Below are 20,609 nucleotides of genomic sequence, written 5' to 3' on the forward strand. Positions count from 1 at the left end.
ATTTTCTATCTGAACGCACCAGTAGAAGTAGCAGACGAAATTGATTCTACTACAGAGAAAAAGCGGGTGCGATGTGATAGGCCTCTGTAATACAGTGAGCTGTGAGACTGTAGAGTAGAGTAGACGCTGGAGAGTGTAGAGGGTTGTAAGTGTAAGTTGCAACTTTCAGTTTGCTTGTGTAGACTGTAGATGTAACGCGATCGTGGAGATAATAACTTGTCCCAAATTCTTTTTAAGTAATTAAGTATGTAAGTCGCATCTTTTTAGTGTAATTACGCGAATTTTATTGTCATTTTGGAGAGGAAATCGTTAAAACGTAAGTGACAAAACTTTAATAATAGATATTAGGTGCTATTTTAGTTTTTTAGCTTAAGCCTTGGCTATTCAGTTCAGTTTAGTTAGGCACTGAACTCATTAAAAGAGAAGCGGGAAAATTTGGTTGACACCTCGCGTAAACAGCTGAACTTGGATATATTTACGATTATTTTAGGCCTATTTATTTACGTGGAGTTAATACTAGTATAATTTTTAGCGGTATTAGTTTTGGTAATCATATTTAAGCATTTTAAAACTGCAATAAACAATTGTTAGAACCCTGAGACCTCTTTTATATCAATCAATAATTCACGCTAAAAAAAGTGTAAGAAATGGCGCGTACATTTGAGGTGACTAAAAGCAAACGTAACGCGTAGAAAACACATTTAACCTGTGCGTGATGCCATAAGTAAATAACCCCAGTCACGGTTGAGTAAAGAAAACATGGAACTTCAATTAACAATAACTCCATTGAAAGAGTGTAAATTTTCTTTGTTTTAAAGGAAAAGTTCACGTAAAATAAATGTGATCTCTTATTACTATATGATAATCCACCTTATTCCCTTTCGCCGGAAGTTAGGCTTAGCTCGGGATTCATGGGGGTGAAAAGACGGGAAGAAATTTGTCTGTCGTCTGCTACAGAAGCCGAAAATATGTACTGTAGCGGACGACAGACCAATTTCTTCCCGTCTTTTCACCCCCATGAATCCCGAACTAAGCCTAACTTCCGCCGAAAGGGAATAAGGTGGATTAGCATTTAATTAGTCTTAAAAATAATCAAGGACTACTGCGCCATTCCCCCGCCATTGCTTTAATGGCGTCTGCTAGTTAGAACCTACCTTACCCTTAGTTACTTCTCTCAGCCTTTGAGAATTCAACCAATCCCTTAGGAGTAAGAGGTTCGGGCTTGCAGACGACACTAAAGCAATGGCGAGAGAATAGCGCAGTAGTCCTTGATAGCTTTTAAGACTAATTAAATGTACTAATTAACATAATGTAATAAGAGATAATCAATTTTTAATATTTAATTCCTTTTATATTTACAAAAAAGGCCTTTCTTTTTAAGGTATAATGTTATGTTACCTGAACTTTTCCTTTTATATGATGTTTTTATTTTTATTAATTTTGTGAGCCAAGTAGCATTTATTGATCACAATAAAATGTCCTTGTTGCGTAATTTATTATTATTATTAAAAAGTTATATCAAGAAGCGATATCTAGTTTATTAGGGAGAAGGTATAAGATGCCTAAGTATTCGCGCGCGGCGTCCCATAGTCCCAGTCCCCTTTCAAAATACAAGGGGGGACGTAAAAGGAGGCCGGGCTATTTCGCTACACTCTCCTCAGTCAGAAAATATGACTGTAATTTTCGTCATTCGCGTCGCGCTGACGTGAGGTTTCAAGAACCAATGAGATGCTGGTTGTAATTTAGAGGCGGCGGGGATTAACTCCGGACACGTCTACGTTTTAAACTGGAGATAAAACAGGAAATGTGGCGAATTTATACCTTCTCCCTAATAAACTAGATATCACTTCTTGGTTATATCAGAAACGTTTCTAAACAACCGTAGCTTAGAATTAAATAAATAATAACGAACACAAAATAATAAGTAACTTAATAGAACTCCGATAAGTTTTTTCCCATAAATTAAATGAACAATGCTGCCAGGTGAAAATTTTTCCATTTGCCATCTGGGTACAAATATTGTTAGACAGGAAGTGTTTAAAATGCGTCGCTATATGTTTCGCTTTATTGATAAGTTTGTCAGTTATCATATTTTAACATACATTATTTTCATTATATGTTCATTTTAAATGTATTTGAATGATCTATTGATAGCGATAAGAATTTGCACGCGTAAAAAACCAAGGGGCTGATCACACTATGTACTCCATGTTTATTTTTTTCGATCCTCGTAGTCTCCGTTTAATTCACGTGATCACGACGTAAAGTCCGTGTAATTCACGTGATCACGACGTAAAGTCCGTGTAATTCACGTAATCATAACGTTTTCTCCGTGTAATTCACGTAATCATAACGTTTTCTCCGTGTAATTCGCGTAATCATAACGTTTTCTCCGTGTAATTCACGTAATCATAACGTTTTCTCCGTGTAATTCGCGTAATCATAACGTGTTCTCCGTGTAATTGCGTAATGAGCCAATCAGCCAAACTCAAAGTGATCAGCCCCTCACCAGAATCCGAAGTTTGGGGAGAAAAAAGCGTGAAATCGTTTGATTTATTTGACAAGGTTAAAGGGGGTGTTCCAACCCTTTCCTTTTTTACCCACTGCTATGCTAAGCTCGTCCTTTGTCCGACTGTCAAACCAGCCCCTTTAATCCAAAATGTTTTGGGAATTTTTTCACGGAAAGGGAACCTATTCCCTGCTATTCCGCTCGTTACCACCCCCAAATTTCATGTCAAGCTGCGTTCCTTTGTATTCAGTCTTAGAGAAAAGTTGATATGGAGTAGTAAACACCATACCGGTGTCGTGGCCTTTATACCCCTATCTACGGAACGCCAACAAAGATCTCCCAGTATCCTCAGGGGCGTTTGTTTTGGTAGGGTCGTATGTTGAACGAAAACATCGAAAATGCCCCCTGTGTCTTATTTTTAATAGCGCTACGTGGTAGCACTTAATAATCCCCTACACCAGGGATAGATTTAATTTTAGAAGTAGGAATGGAGAACGGTTAGTATTTACTTCAGTCCGACTCATAGACCACCCAGTATAGAGCCCCTCCCTCCAACACGTAACTAAAAGTTTAAATTATCTTATTGCCTCACTTAAACTACGTTTTGATGACGTTGCTGACGGGGACGGCGAAAAATACGTAATTCCTTTTTACCTCTGTCGCTATGACCCGCCTCTTCTTTCATAACCCCCCCCCCCTCGTCCCGTGGAAGGGGGTCCGGGACTTTGACGCGCGCCCACATTACTCTGTTCTCGATTCCTACTTATAAAATTAAATCTATCCCTGCCTACAACAAATTCAGGGGCGTGCGCAAGGTACTCTGAGAAATTTTCATTGCCACACATGGCCCAATAACATTTCGACTCCATTTCACCTCTCTCCTCTAAAATCCAGCTGTCCCACGCCAATTTTTGTCGCCAGGTGCACTTGTACGAAACTGTAATTTATTTTAGTTTCTCGTTATATGCAATTTTGTTTCATTTGTAAAATACTGTAGGCCTAAACCAGGGATAGATTTAATTTTAGAAGTAGGAATGGAGAACGGAACGGTTAGTATTTACTTCAGTTATTCCGACTCATAGCCCACCCAGTATAGAGCCCCTCCCTCCAACCAACACGTAACGAAAAGTTTAAATTATCTTATTGGATGCTCACTTAAACTACGTTTTGATGACGTTGCTAACGGGGACGGGCGAAAAATAGTGACGTAATTCCTTTTTACCTCTGTCGCTATGACCCACCCGCCTCTTCTTTCATACCCCCCCCCCCCCGTCCCGGGGACGCGGGGGACGCGCGCCCACATTACTCTGTTCTCCATTCCTACTTCGAAAATTAAATCTATCCCTGCCTAAACTTATTGTACAGTACATATACTTGTAGAAACCGTATTGTATTATTGTATCACACAAATTTAAAGATTAAAAGCACTTTTTACCAATAAAAGTCTTTGTTTCAATTCTTTCTCCAAAATACAGATTGAATGTTTATTCGTTTCGAAAGTCATGGCCGAATTCACGACTCAACGACGATGTTTTGTGAACTTTAACATCATATCGTTACTGTGCAAACCTTTACGGATTTCATTAACACCGTTAGAATATATTAAAAATGGCGAATTTGAAATTGCTAAAGGTCCAGGTTGGCATCGTAAACCTGTGAAGATTAAACTGACCCAGAATGCTGCAACACCTGTAATGGGAAAGGTTGCAACACCTGTCAGCGAAAAGGTTAAAAGGCCTGTAATCAGAAGGGCTAAAAAAGTTTCGAACATTAAGGTAACATTACCTGCAACGCTAGTTCCTGTAAAATCAAAAGTTTGCCTGGAATCTAACGATGAAGATCTAGAAATTGTTGCAACGCCTGTCCTAGAAAGGGTTGCATTGCCTGTAATCGAAAAGGTTGCAACACCTGTAATCGAAAAGGTTGCACTGCCTGTAACTGAAAAGGTTGCAACACCTGTAATCAGAAGGGCTAAAAAAGTTTCGAACATGAAGGTAACATTACCTGCAACGCTAGTTCCTGTAAAATCAAAAGTTTGCGTTGAATCTGATGATGATGAGGATCTAGAAATTGTTGCAGCGCCCGTCATCGAAAGGGTTGCAACACCTGTAATCCGGAAGGCTAAAAAAGTTTCAAACTTCAAGGTGCTATTGCCTGCACCTGCAAGACAAGTTACTGTAAAGTCAAAAGTTTGCGTAGAATCTGATGATGAGGATCTAGAAATATTTCGAACACCTGTCCTTGAAAAGCTTCAAACACCTGTCACTGAAAAAGTTCAAACACCTGTAATTGAAACTGTTCAAACGCCTGTCACTGAAAAGGTTCAAACGCGTGTAACGCGAAAAGTTGCAACTCCTGTCATCGAAAAGCTGCCAACGCCTGTCATCGAGAAGGTGACAACGCCTGTCATTGAAAAAGTTCAAACACCTTTCACTGAAAAAGTTCAAACACCTGTCATTGAAAAGGTTCAAACGCGTCTAACCAGAAGGGTTGCAACGCGTCTAACTAGAAGGGTTGCAACTCCTGTAGTCGAAAAGGTTGCCACGCCTGTAGTCGAAAAGGTTGCCACGCCTGTAGTCGAAAAGGTTGCCACGGCTGTAATCGAAAGGGTTGCCACGCCTGTAGTCGAAAAGGTTGCCACGCCTGTAGTCGAAAAGGTTGCCACGCCTGTAGTCGAAAGGGTTGCCACGCCTGTAATCGAAAGGGTTGCCACGCCTGTAATCGAAAGGGTTGCCACGCCTGTAATCGAAAGGGTTGCCACGCCTGTAATCGAAAGGGTTGCCACGCCTGTAATCAAAAGGGTTGCAACTCCTGTAGTCGAAAAGGTTGCCACGCCTGTAGTCGAAAGGGTTGCCACGCCTGTAGTCGAAAAGGTTGCCACGCCTGTAGTCGAAAAGGTTGCCACGCCTGTAGTCGAAAGGGTTGCCACGCCTGTAATCGAAAGGATTGCAGCGCCTGTAATCGAAAGGATTGCAGCGCCTGTCATCGAAAAGGTTGCAACTCCTGTAGTCGAAAAGATTGCAGCGCCTGTACTCGAAAAGGTTGCAACGCCTGTAATCGAAAGGATTGCAGCGCCTGTCATCGAAAAGGTTGCAACTCCTGTAGTCGAAAAGGTTGCCACGCCTGTAATCAGAATGGCTAAAAAAGTTACAAAGCCCAAGGTAACATTGCCCGCACCTTCAAAGAAAGTTCCTGTAAAATCAAAAGTTCGCGTTCAATCTGACGATGAAGCTCTAGAAAAGATTCCAACACCTGACACCAGAAAGATTATAACGCGTGCAACCACAAGGCTTACAGCGCCTGTAATCGAAAATGTTAAAGCCCCTGTAGTCAAAAAGGCTAAAAAAGCAACAAAACTCAAGGCAACATTGCCTGCACCTGCAAAGAAAGTGCCTCACGTTGAATCCGACGATGAAGACCTAGAAATATTTAACTGTAGGGACGAAAACAGTGATACTGAAATAGACAATATTATGGACACCATTGAGTCGGTAATACGAGGGACAACCTTCATTGAAAAATCTTCGGAGACAACTGCAAGAACAAATTGGAAAAGTAATAAAATCTTCCTGCCAGTTATGCAAAGGGTTTTGCGAGTGCAGGACGTCTATAGCAGTTCGGACAGTGATGACTTTATGGATTATTCTGAACCAATTTCTGATGAGGATCCTGACTCGGACTTTACTCTTTCTGATGAGGTTTTTGACTCGGATGTTAGTGAGAACAGTGTGAAAAATACTAAACCTAAGTCCAAAAAATATAATGCAAAGCCAGAAAGTTTTTCCCGGAACACTAACAATCCAGCTACCGCTTCCCAGAACACTAACAATCCAGCTACTGCTTCCCAGAACACTAAAAATCAAGCTACTGCTTCCCAGAACACTAACAATTCAGCTACTGCTACCCAGAACACTAACAATTCAGCTACTGCTTCCCAGAACACTAACAATTCAGCTACTGCTTCTCAGTACACTAGCACAAATCCAGCCACTGCATCCCAGAACAAAAACCCAGGTAATTATTCTCAAAATTCTAACGCAAACCCAGATAATTCTTCTGAGAACAATAACTCAAACCCAGGTAATTCTTCTCAGAACACTAACTCAAACCTAGGTAATTCTTCTCAGAAAACTAACACAAACCCTGCATATTCTTCTCAGAAAACTAACACAAACCCTGCATATTCTTCTCAGAACACTAACACAAACCCTGCATATTCTTCTCAGAACACTAACACAAACCCAGGCAATTCATCTCAAAACACTAACACAAACCCTGCATATTCTTCTCAGAACACTAACACAAACCCAGGCAATTCATCTCAAAACACTAACACAAAGCCTGCATATTCTTCTCAGAACACTAACACAAAGCCTGCATATTCTTCTCAGAACACTAACACAAAGCCTGCATATTCTTCTCAGAACACTAAGGCAAACCCAGGAAATTCTTCTCGGAACTCGAATTCTAACCCGACAAATTTTTCTCAGAACACTAACGTAAACCCAGAAAATTCTTCCCAAAACACTAATGAAACCCCAGAAAAATCTTCTCAAAAAACTAATGAAAACCCAGAAAAATCTTCTCAAAACGCTAATGAAAACCCAGAAAAATCTTCTCAAAACATTAAAGAAAACCCAGAAAAATCTTCTCAAAACACTAAAGAAAACCCAGAAAAATCTTCCCAAAACACTAATGAAAACCCAGAAAAATCTTCTCAAAACACTAATGAAAACCCAGAAAAATCTTCTCAAAACGCTAAAGAAAACCCAGCAAATCCTTCTCAAAACACTAAAGAAAACCCAGCAAATCCTTCTCAAAACACTAGTACAAACCCAGCAAATTCATCTCAAAACACTAACGCAAACCCACGAATTTCATCTCAAAACACTTACCAGAAACTTGATAACTCCGGATCACTAATCATCGCACAACGCTTAAAATGTCCGCACTGTGAACTTACATTCTACCACCAAAAATCACTACGTGTTCACGTTTCAACTCATACGGTACAAGCTACTGCTGATGTGAGTACTACCAAAATAACTAGCGACTGTGAGAATGTTTCATTAGAACCCACAGAGAGACCACCATCTCCATTATTAACCAGACCTAAATATCGAGGCAAATTAAAACCACTATTCTTAACTTGTCAATTCTGCGAAGCAACATTCAATCATTCGAAATCATTATTTTATCACGAAAAAGCTCATATTAACAAACGAGAGTTTAAATTTTTTTGTAGTAAGTGTAAGGCAGGCTTTTTTGATAAACAACGTTTACGCTATCACGAGAAAATTGCTCATTCTAACGTTAAACCTTACGTTTGTAAAATTTGCGGCGTTGCTTTTAAAGTTGAAACTGTTTTGAAAACGCATATGCGAACGCATTCCGACGAAACACCGTATCAATGCCATATTTGCGCTATATCGTTTAAACACAAGACATCCCTCGATAAACACTTGGTAATTCATAATCTGACGAAAGATTTTAAGTGCAATTTTTGCAATGAGGCCTTTACACGCGTGACGTATTTACGTATTCATATCCGGGAAAAACATCATGAAAAATATAAAACAGGGAAACAAATTGCCACTCGGTTTCAATGCGATACTTGCGGGGCTTTATTGGCTTCGAAACAGGCATTGGGATTTCATAATAACCTTCATAGTGGTGCACGACCTTTCTTATGCGACCAATGTCCGCTAAGTTTCGCGTCACCTACGACTTTAAAATGTCATAAACGCAACCATAAACTTGGGCGTCCTCATGTCTTTAAAACTAATTACCCATGCCAGGAATGCGGTGAAATTTTCACTGTTAAACGTGCGATGGAACGACATATGAAAAATCACCTTGTCCCACAGTATACAAAGTGCCAGGTTTGCGATAAAGAGGTGATAACATCCTTTATAAAACATCATATGAGGCTACACGAACCTAAAAGTGTTTTTAATTGTACGCAGTGCGATTTTAAGGCTAATTATAAGTCGCATTTGAAACGGCATATTGTTGTTAAGCATACTGACGAGCATCTGTATCAATGTAAAGTTTGCTCCATTACTTTTAGAAGTTATAATACCTTGAGAAAGCACAAGATGACGCATGAAGGTAAATTTGACGTAGAAGAGTTGATTGTAGGTGACGAAAATGGGTTGCAAGGGTCCATGATTGTAGATGATGAAAATGGGTTGCAAGGGTCCATGATTGTAGATGACGAGAAGGGGTTGCAAGGTTCAATGATTGTAACTGATGAAAATGGGTTGCAAGGGCTGATTGTAGGTGACGAAAATGGGTTGCAAGGGTCCATGATTGTAGGTGACGAGAATGGGTTACAAGGGTCCGTGATTGTAGGTGATGATAATGGGTTGCAAGGATCATTAAATGTAGATGACCATAATGTGTTGGAAGGGTCATTAAATGTAGATGACAAAAATGGGTTGGAAGGGTCCATGAATGTTGATGACAAAAGTGATTTGGTAGGTTTAGTTATAGACGAAGTGCCACAAACGCAACCATCCGCTGATAATACAGTTTTTATTCCATTAAGAGATAGTCTAAACCCAAACCCAAATGTGATAACTGAACCGATAGAAACGGTTTATGAATATACCACACCACAAGTGCCAATAAATTACGATTTGAACTTACGAAGTCAGTCTCAATTTATAATATTAGAATTTACAGGCGTGTAATGTAAATTACAAATATTTTCCACGGTATAATTTCTCTATGATTGTTTTATTTAACCACCAAGATGGCGGATAAAAACGGATTTAATATAATAGCGAATTCCATTGGACTGCACCGAGTTCTTTCGCGATTTATTCTATGACATCATGAAATCTTACAAAATGTCCGGAGCGGTTTGAACTTTGATTTTGAATCCATTAAAATGTATATATAGATTTACCGAGCGATACGTATTGAACCGTCTTTTTATTCAGATCAGCTCGGAGTGCGAGGTAACTTAAATAATCAAAGTGCTCCGAGCAGTCCATTGGAATTCGCTAAAAGTTTTGTCGATGTGTATAAAGATCAAATATCTAGATTTCTATTGAGTTTGACTGAAGTAACACGTGACGATTAATTGATTGAACTTAATTGACACTTTTTGCTGTGTTTTATAGTTATCTTTGTAATTAACGCACTAGCTTTGTATACTTATTGAATTTGTTAATAAAAAATACCATAATATGATCTTCTGTTTGTTTGCACGAAGTTATGAATTCAAAATTTGAACGAAACGTTTTCAAAATATAGGAAAATGGCCAACTGTACATTTCAGTCGATGGGTTTTCATTTGCGAATCGAAGATTTGGCTAGACTCTGCAAACCCGCAAGTGTTACTCTTACACAGTTGGATCTAGACCGCAATTATCAAAGGTGTTCAAATATTAAAATTAATAATAATTTATACGTTTAATACGCGAAATCAAATTTTTTTTATTAATCATTTGACTTTAAAAAATACTAATTGAAAAGATTTCATTTTTTTTTAATATGTGGAATTGAATTTAGAAATTTTAAATGTTTGCAATATAGGAAAAAAGCCAACTGTAAACCTCAATCGATGGATTTTGCAATGCGAATCGAGGATTTGGCAATGCTCTGCAAACCAGCGCGTGTGGAGCTCATACGGTTGCGTCTAGACGGCAATTATGAAAAGTGTGTCAAATTTAACCAAACTGTAGTGTCCATAGAAAAGCAATTAATAATTAAAATGTCTAATACGCCGAATCATTTTTTTAAATGTTTTGACAATATAAAGAAAAATTTAATTTCAAAATATTTTATTTTTTACGGTAAGTAATGAATTTGAAATTTATTCATAATATAGGAAAATGGACAGTTGCGCGCCTCAATCAAGTGGCTTTGCCATGCGAATTGAAGATTTGGCAATGCTTTGCAAACCCGCACGTGTTGTTCTAGTACGGTTAGATCTAGACGGCGATAATCGAAAGTGTGTCAATGTAAACGAACTGAGGGTCCAAGGTAAACCGACAAAGGTCATGCAAAGTAAACTGACCGACGTTGTCCAAGAACCGACAGACGTAGTTCAAGGTAAACCGACAAAGGTTGTTCAAGGTAAACCGACAAAGGTTGTTCAAGGTAAACCGACAGACGTAGCTCAAGGTAAACCGACAGGCGTAGTTCAAGGTAAACCGACGGACGTAGTTCAAGGTAAACCGACAGACGTTGTTCAAGGTAAACCGACAGGCGTAGTTCAAGGTAAACCGACGGACGTAGTTCAAGGTAAACCGACGGACGTAGTTCAAGGTAAACTGACGTACGTAGTTCAAGGTAAACCGACAGGCGTAGTTCAAGGTAAACCGACGGGCGTAGTTCAAGGTAAACCGACAGACGTTGTCCAAGGTAAGCCGACAAACAGTGCCAAAAGAAAAGCTGCAAAGAAAGATCACAAACCAGTGAAGAAAATGAAAGTAACTCCGAAAATTAAGAAACCTTCGAGCGAAATCGAAGAAACGACATTGTCTTCCTTTATCGAGAAAAGTTGGGAAGAAAGAGTCGAAGAAACGATCTCTTCAGTGATCAATGAAAATATGGAAGAAAGAATCGAAGAAATGATATCTTCAATGATCAATAAAAATTGGGAAAAAAGAATCGAAGAAACGACATTATGTTCAGTGATCGATAAAAATTCGGAAAAAAGAATCGAAGAAACGATATCTTCAGTGATCAATGGAAATTTGGAGGAAAGAATCGAAGAACCGATATCTTCGATGATGGATTACAATTTGGAAGAAAGAATTGAAGAGCCGACATTGTCTTCCGTTATCGCTAAAAATTGGGAAGAAAAAATCGAAGGAACGATAACTTCAGTGGTCAATGAAAATTTGGAAGAAAGAATCGGTGAAACGATATCTTTGGTAATCAATGATAATTCGGAAAAAAGAATCGAAGGAACGACATTGTCTTCCGTTATCGATAAAAATTGGGAAGAAAAAATCGAAGGAAGGATAACTTCAGTGGTCAATGAAAATTTGGAAGAAAGAATCGGTGAAACGATATCTTTGGTAATCAATGATAATTCGGAAAAAAGAATCAAAGGAACGTCATTGTCTTCCGTTATCGATAAAAATTGGGCAGAAAAAATTGAAGATACGATAACTTCAGTGGTCAATGAAAGTTTGGAAGAAAGAATAGATGAAACGATATCTTCAATGTTCGATGAAAATTTGGAAAAAAGGGTCGAAGAAACGACATTGTCTTCCGTTATCGATAAAAGTTGGGAAGAAACAATCGAAGAAACAATAACTGCAGTAATAAATGATAATTTGGGAGAAAGAATCGTAGAAACGATATCTTCAGTGATCGATGTAAATTCGGAAAAAGGAATCGAAGAAACAACACTGTATTCCGTTATCGATAAAGATTGCGAAGAAAGAATCGAAGAAACGATATCTTCAGTGATCAATGGAAATTTGAAAGAAAGAATCGGAGAAACGATATCTTCACTGATCGATGTAAATTCGGAAAAAGGAATCGAAGAAACAACACTGTATTCCGTTATCGATAAAGATTGCGAAGAAAGAATCGAAGAAACGATATCTTCAGTGATCAATGGCAATTTGGAAGAAAGAATCGGAGAAACGATATCTTCACTGATCTATGACAATTTGGAAAGAAGAATAGAAGAAACGACATCGTATTCCGTTATCGGTAAAGATTGTGAAGAAAGAATCGAGGAAACGATATCTTCAGTCATCAATGAAAGTTTGGAAGAAAGAATCATAGGAACGATAGCTTCAGATACCGATGTAAATTTGGAAAAAGGAACGGTAGAAACGACATTGCCACCAGTTATCGGTGAAAATTCGGGAAAAGAAACACAAAATGAAACGATAGAAACGACATTGTCTCCAGTTATCGATGAAAATTCCGAAGAACATTTACCGAAACCACCCAGAAAGAAACGTCTTTTTAATTTGAAATACGTCACGCCAGACGACCAAATTATTAGAATACAGCACCCACCGGCTGTATTGAACGATAAAGTTGCTGAAGAGTATGGGCTTACTGAACAGCATACGTGCCAATCTTGCTCGGCAAGTTACCTAAACGCTGATGACCTTAAACGGCACGAATTACTTAATCATAAATGGAAGGAATTTGACCCGAATGACCATATTTATCAGACAATTGAAGCGGTCGTCAACGAAAACAGAGTATTATTGGAGTCAGGTGAATTCCAAATTGAGGAAGAGTATGTCTTGGAACAGGTTGCGCAAACGAAACCCCAAGATACCTTGGAATCAGCAGAAAATTGTGCCAAAGCTACTACGGACAATTCGGAACAGGTGCGAGACATTGGAACGGGTTCAACTGTTAACATTACTACTAACGAAGTACCTGATTCGAGCCCGTTATCCGATTGGGATTTAACTAACCCTGATGAACCTGTAGAGGCAGAAATGGAAAATGCCGATGAAGTTTTAAATCAAACTAAGACAATTCAACTTAAAAACACTAAGGCCAATAAATGTGTTTTTTGCGGGATTGGATTCTTCCATTGTACAACTTTGCGCAACCATTTACTTACTGCTCATGACAACGAAGATTCCGTACGAGACGGCACCATAAAACTTCCAACAGCTCAGCGAGCTGTGCGGCAAGTGAAACCAATGCACAAATGCAGTCAATGCGAAATGACCTATTCTAAATTATCAATGTTAAAATGCCACGAAAAGACTCATCAAGGCAAATGCAGGTTTTATTGCGCTGAATGCAAATGCGCCTACAATACAGCTCAAATCTTACGATTGCATATGAGAATCCATACAGGTGAAAAGCCCTACACTTGCAAAATTTGCCGTTTATCTTTCTCGACATCGGCGCCTTTCAAAAATCACTTGAGGATACATGGGGATGAAAAGCCGTTTAAATGCAGATTTTGCGATTGGCGTTTCAAACAGCAATCGGCATTGCGGTATCACGAAGATACTGTTCATCAACTACGTACCCCAATGAAGAAAAGTTACAAGTGCAACGTTTGCGATCGTGAGTTTGATTCATTTGCCGAGAAAAATGAGCACTTTGCAGAAGCGCATCATAATGAAAGGCGATTCAAATGCGATAAGTGTGAAGGAGTATTCAACAGGAATTATAATTTAAAGGTTAGTTTTTAAGATTCTTCATTAAATTTAATTCTTGGGGATAAGACACAGTATCAGAGGTGTATAATACTTAAATCTCTTCGAGAGAAGTGTACTTGTACACAAAGCGGGGTGATACTGGGTAATTGTAACATGATTCTTCCCCAACAACATCCCTTAACATTTATTATATCAAGGTTGCTAAACCGAATCATGCATGTACATACGCCGTTTAAAATAGTTCCCTCATCATTACTATATCCAGTAGCGTCGCTAGGGTTTGAAATTTGGGGGGGCTAAATCTGGGCAAACTATTTTAAAATTATTATAAGAACTTAATATAAACAAGATGGCCCAATGGCTGGGACTTAATAGTAGCCACATCGTTATCTATTTAATTTGCACATAAATAAAAAGAATATAATACAAAGACCCTAAACAAAAAATCAGAATTGTCCGACCCCACAGTGGTAGCGTGTCTTACTGCTGCGCCAGCCAGCCAGATTCAATTCCCGGGTGCGGTGTGAAAATTTTTTTAATTAAAATAAAATCTCTAACTGAGCTCAGCTACCACTATTGGTTCCATTTAAGCTAAAATCTGACGATAACGAAAGCGAAAACCCCGGCCATATACTACGGCTCGTGTCAAACTAAGAGCCTATCGTATACTACAATGCGGCTAAAAATTGCATAATTGGTTCTTTGGAAAATGTGTAGACCTTTAAAACTATCCGTAAATTTGTGTCAACATGAAATGTTTCGTATTTTAAAGATGTACAACCTTTTATTGATAAGGACTACGGAACCGATTAAGAAGGGTTTTCACTCGTCTTAGGTTTATTTTTAGTTTTGGTTAGCTTTTAGTCCACACTATTGGGACTCCCTTCGAAAGAACATGAAACATTTTACTTGTTTCCATCTGTTTTTTTCTTCAAAATTTTACTGTTTCATATTGAAAAATTTTTATATATTGCTACAGAATTTTAGGTTGCTAACAGCAATTTTTTGGTAGGGTTTACGGATTATTTTGGGGGGGGGGGCTAAGTTTGGAATTTGGGGGGGCTATAGCCCCCCGAAAAAAGGCCTAGCGACGCCACTGACTATATCTATTAGCGCTGCTTAACTATTTGCCAAGCTAGGCGCATGCATGTTCTTGTGTGTTTTTTGTCCCGCCACGTCAAGACAATCAAGGTTTGTGCCTACTTGATTGCTGAATGGGGATTTAGTAAAATACCAAACAGTTATAGTTAATCCACCCTAGCACGGTGCGATGTGATACCCATCTTAATTAAGTTTGATGAGCAGCGGGAGAGCAAATTAACAAAAATGGTAATTCCCTCGCCAGGGAAAAATCATGTACTTACATAACTAAAGTATTAAGAGGATACAGAGTGTCACACTTCTTCTAGTATCGCTTTCTGATAGTATCCTATCCATGGTGTGTTAGGTTAGGATTAGGTCGTGATAGGCTCGGGTCATTTGTGGGGGGGGGGTGAGGTCAGGTTTCCGTCTGTTTTTAAAGCCTTGCGCTTGTTATCGCGAGATTTTGCGTCAGAGCAACGGATCACATACCCAAATCGCCTATGCGCAAAACGAAGGCCTACAAGGTAGCCATTAATTTCACCGGTTTCCGATCTGTTTCCTTAATCACAAATAAAGCTTGATGCCTTGGTAGATAATCTTATATTAGGTGACATTCCAATAGTTTTTATTAAAATAATTATCGTTTATTAAAATTTAATTTTAGATACACATGGCTACTCATTCAGACGAACGTCCATTTAAATGCGATGATTGTTCAATGACATTTAAAACTCAACAAGGCTTTTATGGCCATCGTGAAACACATATGAATAAAGTTTACACTTGTTCCATTTGCATGGAAAATTTCAAATCCAGGGGACCGTTTAGTCGACACAAACGAATTGTACATGGTCATGGTAGCAATATATGTGATATTTGTGGAGAAATGGTTTCTAATTTAAATCAGCATAAAAAAATTCACGTCGAAAAACCAGTGGGCTTACTTAATTGCGTCGAATGCGATTACGTGGCGTCTAAACCGCATAAATTGAAAAAACACGTCATTTTACAGCATAGCAAAGAACGGCCTTACGTTTGTAGTGTTTGCTCGAAAACTTTTCCATTTAAGCAGTATTTAACCATTCATTTACGTACGCATTCGAACGAAAAGGCGTTCAAGTGCAAACAATGTAACGCCGCATTCCGCTGTTACACGTCTCTCAGAAAACATAGGGATAGCCATGTACATTCGCAGGTGGTTAACACGAGTCAGGGTAATTTAGAACAACGAACTGGTAATTTAGAACTTCAAAGAAACGATACTTTAGAACAACAAAGAAACGATACTTTTGAACATCAAAGGAACGATACTTTAGAACATCAAAGAAACGATACTTTAGAAGAACATCAAAGGAACGATACTTTAGAACATCAAAGGAACGATACTTTAGAACATCAAAGGAACGATACTTTAGAACATCAAAGAAACGATACTTCAGAACATCAAAGAAACGATACTTCAGAACATCAAAGGAACGATACTTTAGAAGAACATCAAAGAAACGATACTTTAGAAGAACATCAAAGGAACGATACTTTAGAACATCAAAGGAACGATACTTTAGAACATCAAAGGAACGATACTTTAGAGCATCAAAGGAACGATACTTTAGAGCATCAAAGGAACGATACTTTAGAGCATCAAAGGAACGATACTTTAGAGCATCAAAGAAACGATACTTTAGAGCATCAAAGAAACGATACTTTTGAACAACAAAGAATTGATACTTTAGAACAACAAAGAATTGATACTTTAGATCAACAAAGAATTGATACTTTAGAACATCAAAGGAACGATACTTTAGAACATGAAAGAAATGTGACTTTAGAACATGAAAGAAATGATACTTTAGAACATGAAAGAAATGATACTTTAGAACATGAAAGAAATGATACTTTAGAACACCAAAGAAATTACACTTTAGAACATGAAAGAAATGATACTTTAGAACACCAAAGAAATTATACTTTAGAACATGAAAGAAATGATACTTTAGAACACCAAAGAAATTATACTTTAGAACATCAAAGAAATTATACTTCAGAACATCAAGGAAATTATACTTCAGAACATCAAGGAAACGATACTTTTGAACATCAAAGAAACGATACTTTAGAACAACAAAGAAATTATACTTTAGAACATCAAAGAAACGATACTTTTGAACATCAAAGAAACGATACTTTAGAACAACAAAGAAATTATACTTTAGAACATCAAAGAAACGATACTTTAGAACAACAAAGAAATTATACTTTTGAACACCCAAGAAACGATACTTTAGAACAACAAAGAAATTATACTTTTGAACACCCAAGAAACGATACTTTAGAACAACAAAGAAACGATACTTTTGAACACCCAAGAAACGATACTTTAGAACAACAAAGAAATTATACTTTTGAACACCCAAGAAATGATAATATAATTTATTACGTAATTTATGAAGGCTTCCAAAGTATTTGAAACTATACAAATAATAAATATTTTCGCATATAACTTTGTTGCCTTTATTACATGTTGCCAAACATGTCCGAATCATGACGCACACCCAATCATACATACCTCTTATACGCATTGCTGCTTCTCATAGTGATTCTAATTTTTTGCATTGCACAAATTAATCAAAACAGATTTGGTCAAGATATTAAATTTATTACAATGAAATACACATATCTAATATAATAAATTTCATTTTTCAAAGAAATGGTAACAATATGTTTAGAAATTCATTTGGCTTTTCAGCGTGTACCCAATGTCCCGCGTCAGGGATATATTTAATCGTTGCATTAGGAAAGTATTTGTAGAATACTGCGTGCAAATCGGGCCTGATAATTTTTAAAAAATAATTTTGAGTTTAATTAAAATTTCTTAATTATCAGATAATAATTAAAAATTTACTTTATGTAATCACTTTTGCCACCCGCAATGACTAGAGTATCTCCCAAAAATTGTCCCTGAACATCAGGGAAGACCATTATATTTTCGTAATTGCTTTCAAGCAAATCTAAGTTAACTCTCCAAGTAATTTTGTCATTTTTATTAACCAAGTTGGTTAATATAAATTGCCTTAAACCGAGTTCCTAAAATTTCAATACGTATTTGTTAATTTTGATAAAGGAACTGTAAAGTAGGCATCAGCGGATGGATGGGTAAAATTATTTGAAATACGTCACAGCAGAAGTGAGATGAGACTAGAAGTGAAGGGCTCTAGCATTGGTAATAGATCCTGGCACTAGTGAACAAATTTGAGAGGATTTTATGCCACCGCTAGAGAGAAAAAAATTGGTCGAGTTCCAAAAACATTTCCTACCCCCTTCCCCTCAACCTAAAGCTGCGGAACACGGACGCGGGTGCTTGAATCTAGTTCGGTCGTCTACCGCCACGAGCGTCTCACGTTTTGGAGGGAAAATTCAGAAACCGCTACCAGAGGGCCAACCGTCGATGTGTTATCAAGAATATTCACTTTCGCCGAGTGAAGAATTTGGTTAGCTCAGTACTTCTAGTCTCATCTCACTTCTGGTCACAGGCACCACGTGACGCCAAGATACAAAGACTCCACACGGAGTGGGATTGGACACCTACTCCTTGTTTTCACCGAAAATTCCCCGAAGTGGTACGTGGTAGTAGTTTTTGAAATAAAACGAACGAAGTTTCTTTGAACCACGCCTTTTTTAAAGCAGTCACGTGTCTATGACGTATTTAAAATAATAGAGCTATTTCAGATGCCTTAGTGTGACGTCACCTATGTTATTTGCAGTTGCACATACAAGCAAAGCGGTACCAAACATGGCCGCCCACTGCCAAAGCTAAACCCGTGACGTTTTATCTAGGTACTGACGTCACAACTGAGATAGAGTGCTGTCAGAAGCGCCGGTGTGACGTCATCCATGCTGTTTTCCCATAAAGAAAAAACTGTAACTGTCATGGCCGCCCATTGCTAAAGGCAGACTCGTGACGTTTAACCTTGGCTCTGACGTCACAACTGACAGCACTCTATAGAGCTATTTCAGAGGGGGTAATGGCTACGTCACCAATGCTATTTGCCCATAGAGAAAACCCTCATAAAATGGCCGCCCTACACTCAAAGGCAGGCCCAATTTTCGTAGCAGACGAAATTTTTCCCCCACTGAAATAGCTCTATAGCTATATTTTACCCACCCGCCGATGTGACGATGTCTACTTTACAGACCCTTAAACAGGTTCTTTTTAAAAGCAACAAAACCCGATTAAAGTTACCGGTATGGTTTTGGTTAAACTTTTATCTACAATTCGTCTAGCTTGGGAGATGTTTTCGTTGCCTTTAATTTCATTTTGGGCTTCTTGCATGGCCTTTAAAATATGTTGTGTACCGGTAAGCCCACTTCCTTTGTAAGTAATTGGTGCTATGTCAACCACGACTAATTTTTCAACAACATCAGGCTGGTTAAGGATTTTTAAAAGAATTACACAGAGGACAGTGTCTTGAATTTTATTTTATTTATCTTAAGGGACTTGCAACTTCATTATGGTTTAATTTCGCTCAAGGTCATGCCATGACGCGTCTGTAGGCCTTACCCCCCCCCCCCACGAGTTGCGAGTCCCTTTGAAGCATAAAGCGGGTCACGTGGTTCCCCTACAAGTTGACTTTCCTTACGAACTCCAGTTTTGGCGGGATTTATAAGTGCACTTATTAATCCCGCCCACAAATGCCTCCCATCTTCGTCAAGTCAAAACTGGAGTTCGTAAGCAATGTCAGCTTGTAGGGGAACCACGTGACCCGCGCTTTGTTTAAACTTCTGTGTATTTTTATTACATTTTGTAATGCTGTAAGCATCGCAGTACGACCTCCCATACTATGTCCCACAATTATGGCTTTTTTCGAGTTATCTTTAAGAAATAGTAGAACGTCCGCGACCATTGAGTTGTATGACGTGTCATTTGTATGTGGACTGTCACCATGGTTTCTAGCGTCTAAGGTGTAAACCTTTCTTTTGGATCTTTGAGCTATTGTTGCCGCTAATGATTTCCAGTTGGTTTTGGAACCTAAAAGCCCGTGCAAAATGACGACGGGTGACAATGTTTGGGATGTATCTTTGAAGGAAAATTCAGTTTTCGAAAGAGTCACAGCATTCGTAATAGTTCTGAAAATAAGGTATGTTGATTCTGAAATTTGGGGCTAAAAATGTGCCCGAGGTTGTTAGCCCCTTTGAAGGAAGTGGAAACATTGGTTCAATAACAGAAGCTAAGCAATAGAGGTATCTCAGACGCCTTTGTGTGACGTCACCCATGCAATTTGCCCACAGAAACCAGTGAGTACAAAAATTTGTGCTCTCTGCAGAGTGCAGAAACAAAGCGGTACCAAACATGGCCGCCCACTGCTAAGCCTGTGACGTTTCACCTAGGCACTGACGTCACAACTGAGATAGCTCTAGTTGTCGCTAGTTACGTTATAAACAAGCCGTCGCATATATGTTAGCAGACAATTTTGATATATATTTTTCCTTCAAATCATGTGTTTATGTTATGGATTTTAAAAATTTAACTCTTTATTTTAAAATATACTTAAAAATTATCTTATAGTAGAAATATCGAAAATTCTTTACAACCTGCATTGCGTATTTAAAGTTAACACACGGTTTATGCGCTTGGGAACTATGGACTTCAACATGATTAGATTTCTTAAAACTCTCGCACAACTTGATTTAAACAATGAATTCTGAAAATAAAGTAACCTAGATTAATTAAAGAGACACATTCTCTTATTTAAATATAAAATATACGATAATTTTATTAGTTTTAACAGAATTACCTTGAAAATCAACTTAAGCGTAAGGAAACAAAGGCTTAGCGATAAGCAGACAATCTAGCAGAATTATTTTTAGTCAGTAATGAAGTTTACTTATTTCCTCTCCTGTTT

At 38.2% G+C, this 20,609-nt stretch overlaps 2 protein-coding genes across 6 annotated transcripts; one reads left to right on the forward strand and one right to left on the reverse strand.

Moving 5' to 3' along the window:
• The first annotated feature begins 124 nt into the window (after positions 1 to 124).
• On the forward strand, positions 125 to 17,209 carry LOC149615902 (uncharacterized). Of its 5 annotated transcripts, XM_089857327.1 has the most exons (5): positions 125 to 316; positions 9,773 to 9,895; positions 10,055 to 10,177; positions 10,350 to 13,647; positions 15,374 to 17,209. In XM_089857327.1, the coding sequence occupies exons 2-5, from the start codon at positions 9,777 to 9,779 to the stop codon at positions 17,174 to 17,176; spliced, it is 5,343 nt and encodes a 1,780-aa protein (XP_089713453.1). In that variant the 5' UTR covers positions 125 to 316; positions 9,773 to 9,776; the 3' UTR covers positions 17,177 to 17,209. The 5 variants fall into 5 exon arrangements, with proteins under 5 accessions (XP_089713453.1, XP_089713454.1, XP_089713456.1 ...); XM_089857328.1 differs by lacking the exon at positions 9,773 to 9,895; XM_089857330.1 differs by lacking the exons at positions 9,773 to 9,895; positions 10,055 to 10,177; positions 10,350 to 13,647; positions 15,374 to 17,209 and adding exons at positions 3,985 to 8,876; positions 8,913 to 9,709.
• A 135-nt stretch (positions 17,210 to 17,344) lies between these two features.
• Positions 17,345 to 20,536, reverse strand: LOC149615903 (sn-1-specific diacylglycerol lipase ABHD11-like). The gene is made up of 6 exons (XM_089857378.1): positions 20,502 to 20,536; positions 20,299 to 20,408; positions 19,506 to 19,833; positions 18,950 to 19,132; positions 17,612 to 17,793; positions 17,345 to 17,538 (listed from the first exon to the last, which is right to left on the reverse strand). Exons 2-6 carry the CDS (start codon positions 20,358 to 20,360, stop codon positions 17,409 to 17,411), a joined length of 885 nt encoding a protein of 294 aa, XP_089713504.1. The 5' UTR covers positions 20,361 to 20,408; positions 20,502 to 20,536; the 3' UTR covers positions 17,345 to 17,408.
• Positions 20,537 to 20,609: the final 73 nt, after the last annotated feature.

This window comes from Phalangium opilio, unplaced genomic scaffold (genome assembly GCF_054372755.1).
Source record: "Phalangium opilio isolate 3A_F unplaced genomic scaffold, DU_Popi_V2 ptg000217l_1, whole genome shotgun sequence".
NCBI classification, from domain to species: domain Eukaryota; kingdom Metazoa; phylum Arthropoda; class Arachnida; order Opiliones; family Phalangiidae; genus Phalangium; species Phalangium opilio.

Coding starts and splice junctions, on each gene's coding strand:
- LOC149615902 (XM_089857327.1), top strand. CDS start 9,777: ATGGCCAACTGTACATTTCAGTCGATGGGTTTTCATTTGCGAATCGAA. Junction 9,896..10,054: donor CTAGACCGCAATTATCAAAG/GTGTTCAAATAT, acceptor TTTGCAATATAG/GAAAAAAGCCAACTGTAAAC. Junction 10,178..10,349: donor CTAGACGGCAATTATGAAAA/GTGTGTCAAATT, acceptor TTCATAATATAG/GAAAATGGACAGTTGCGCGC.
- LOC149615903 (XM_089857378.1), bottom strand. CDS start 20,360: ATGTTGAAGTCCATAGTTCCCAAGCGCATAAACCGTGTGTTAACTTTA. Junction 17,794..18,949: donor GTTTAACCAAAACCATACCG/GTAACTTTAATC, acceptor TTGAAATTTTAG/GAACTCGGTTTAAGGCAATT. Junction 17,539..17,611: donor GGCAAAAGTGATTACATAAA/GTAAATTTTTAA, acceptor AAAAATTATCAG/GCCCGATTTGCACGCAGTAT.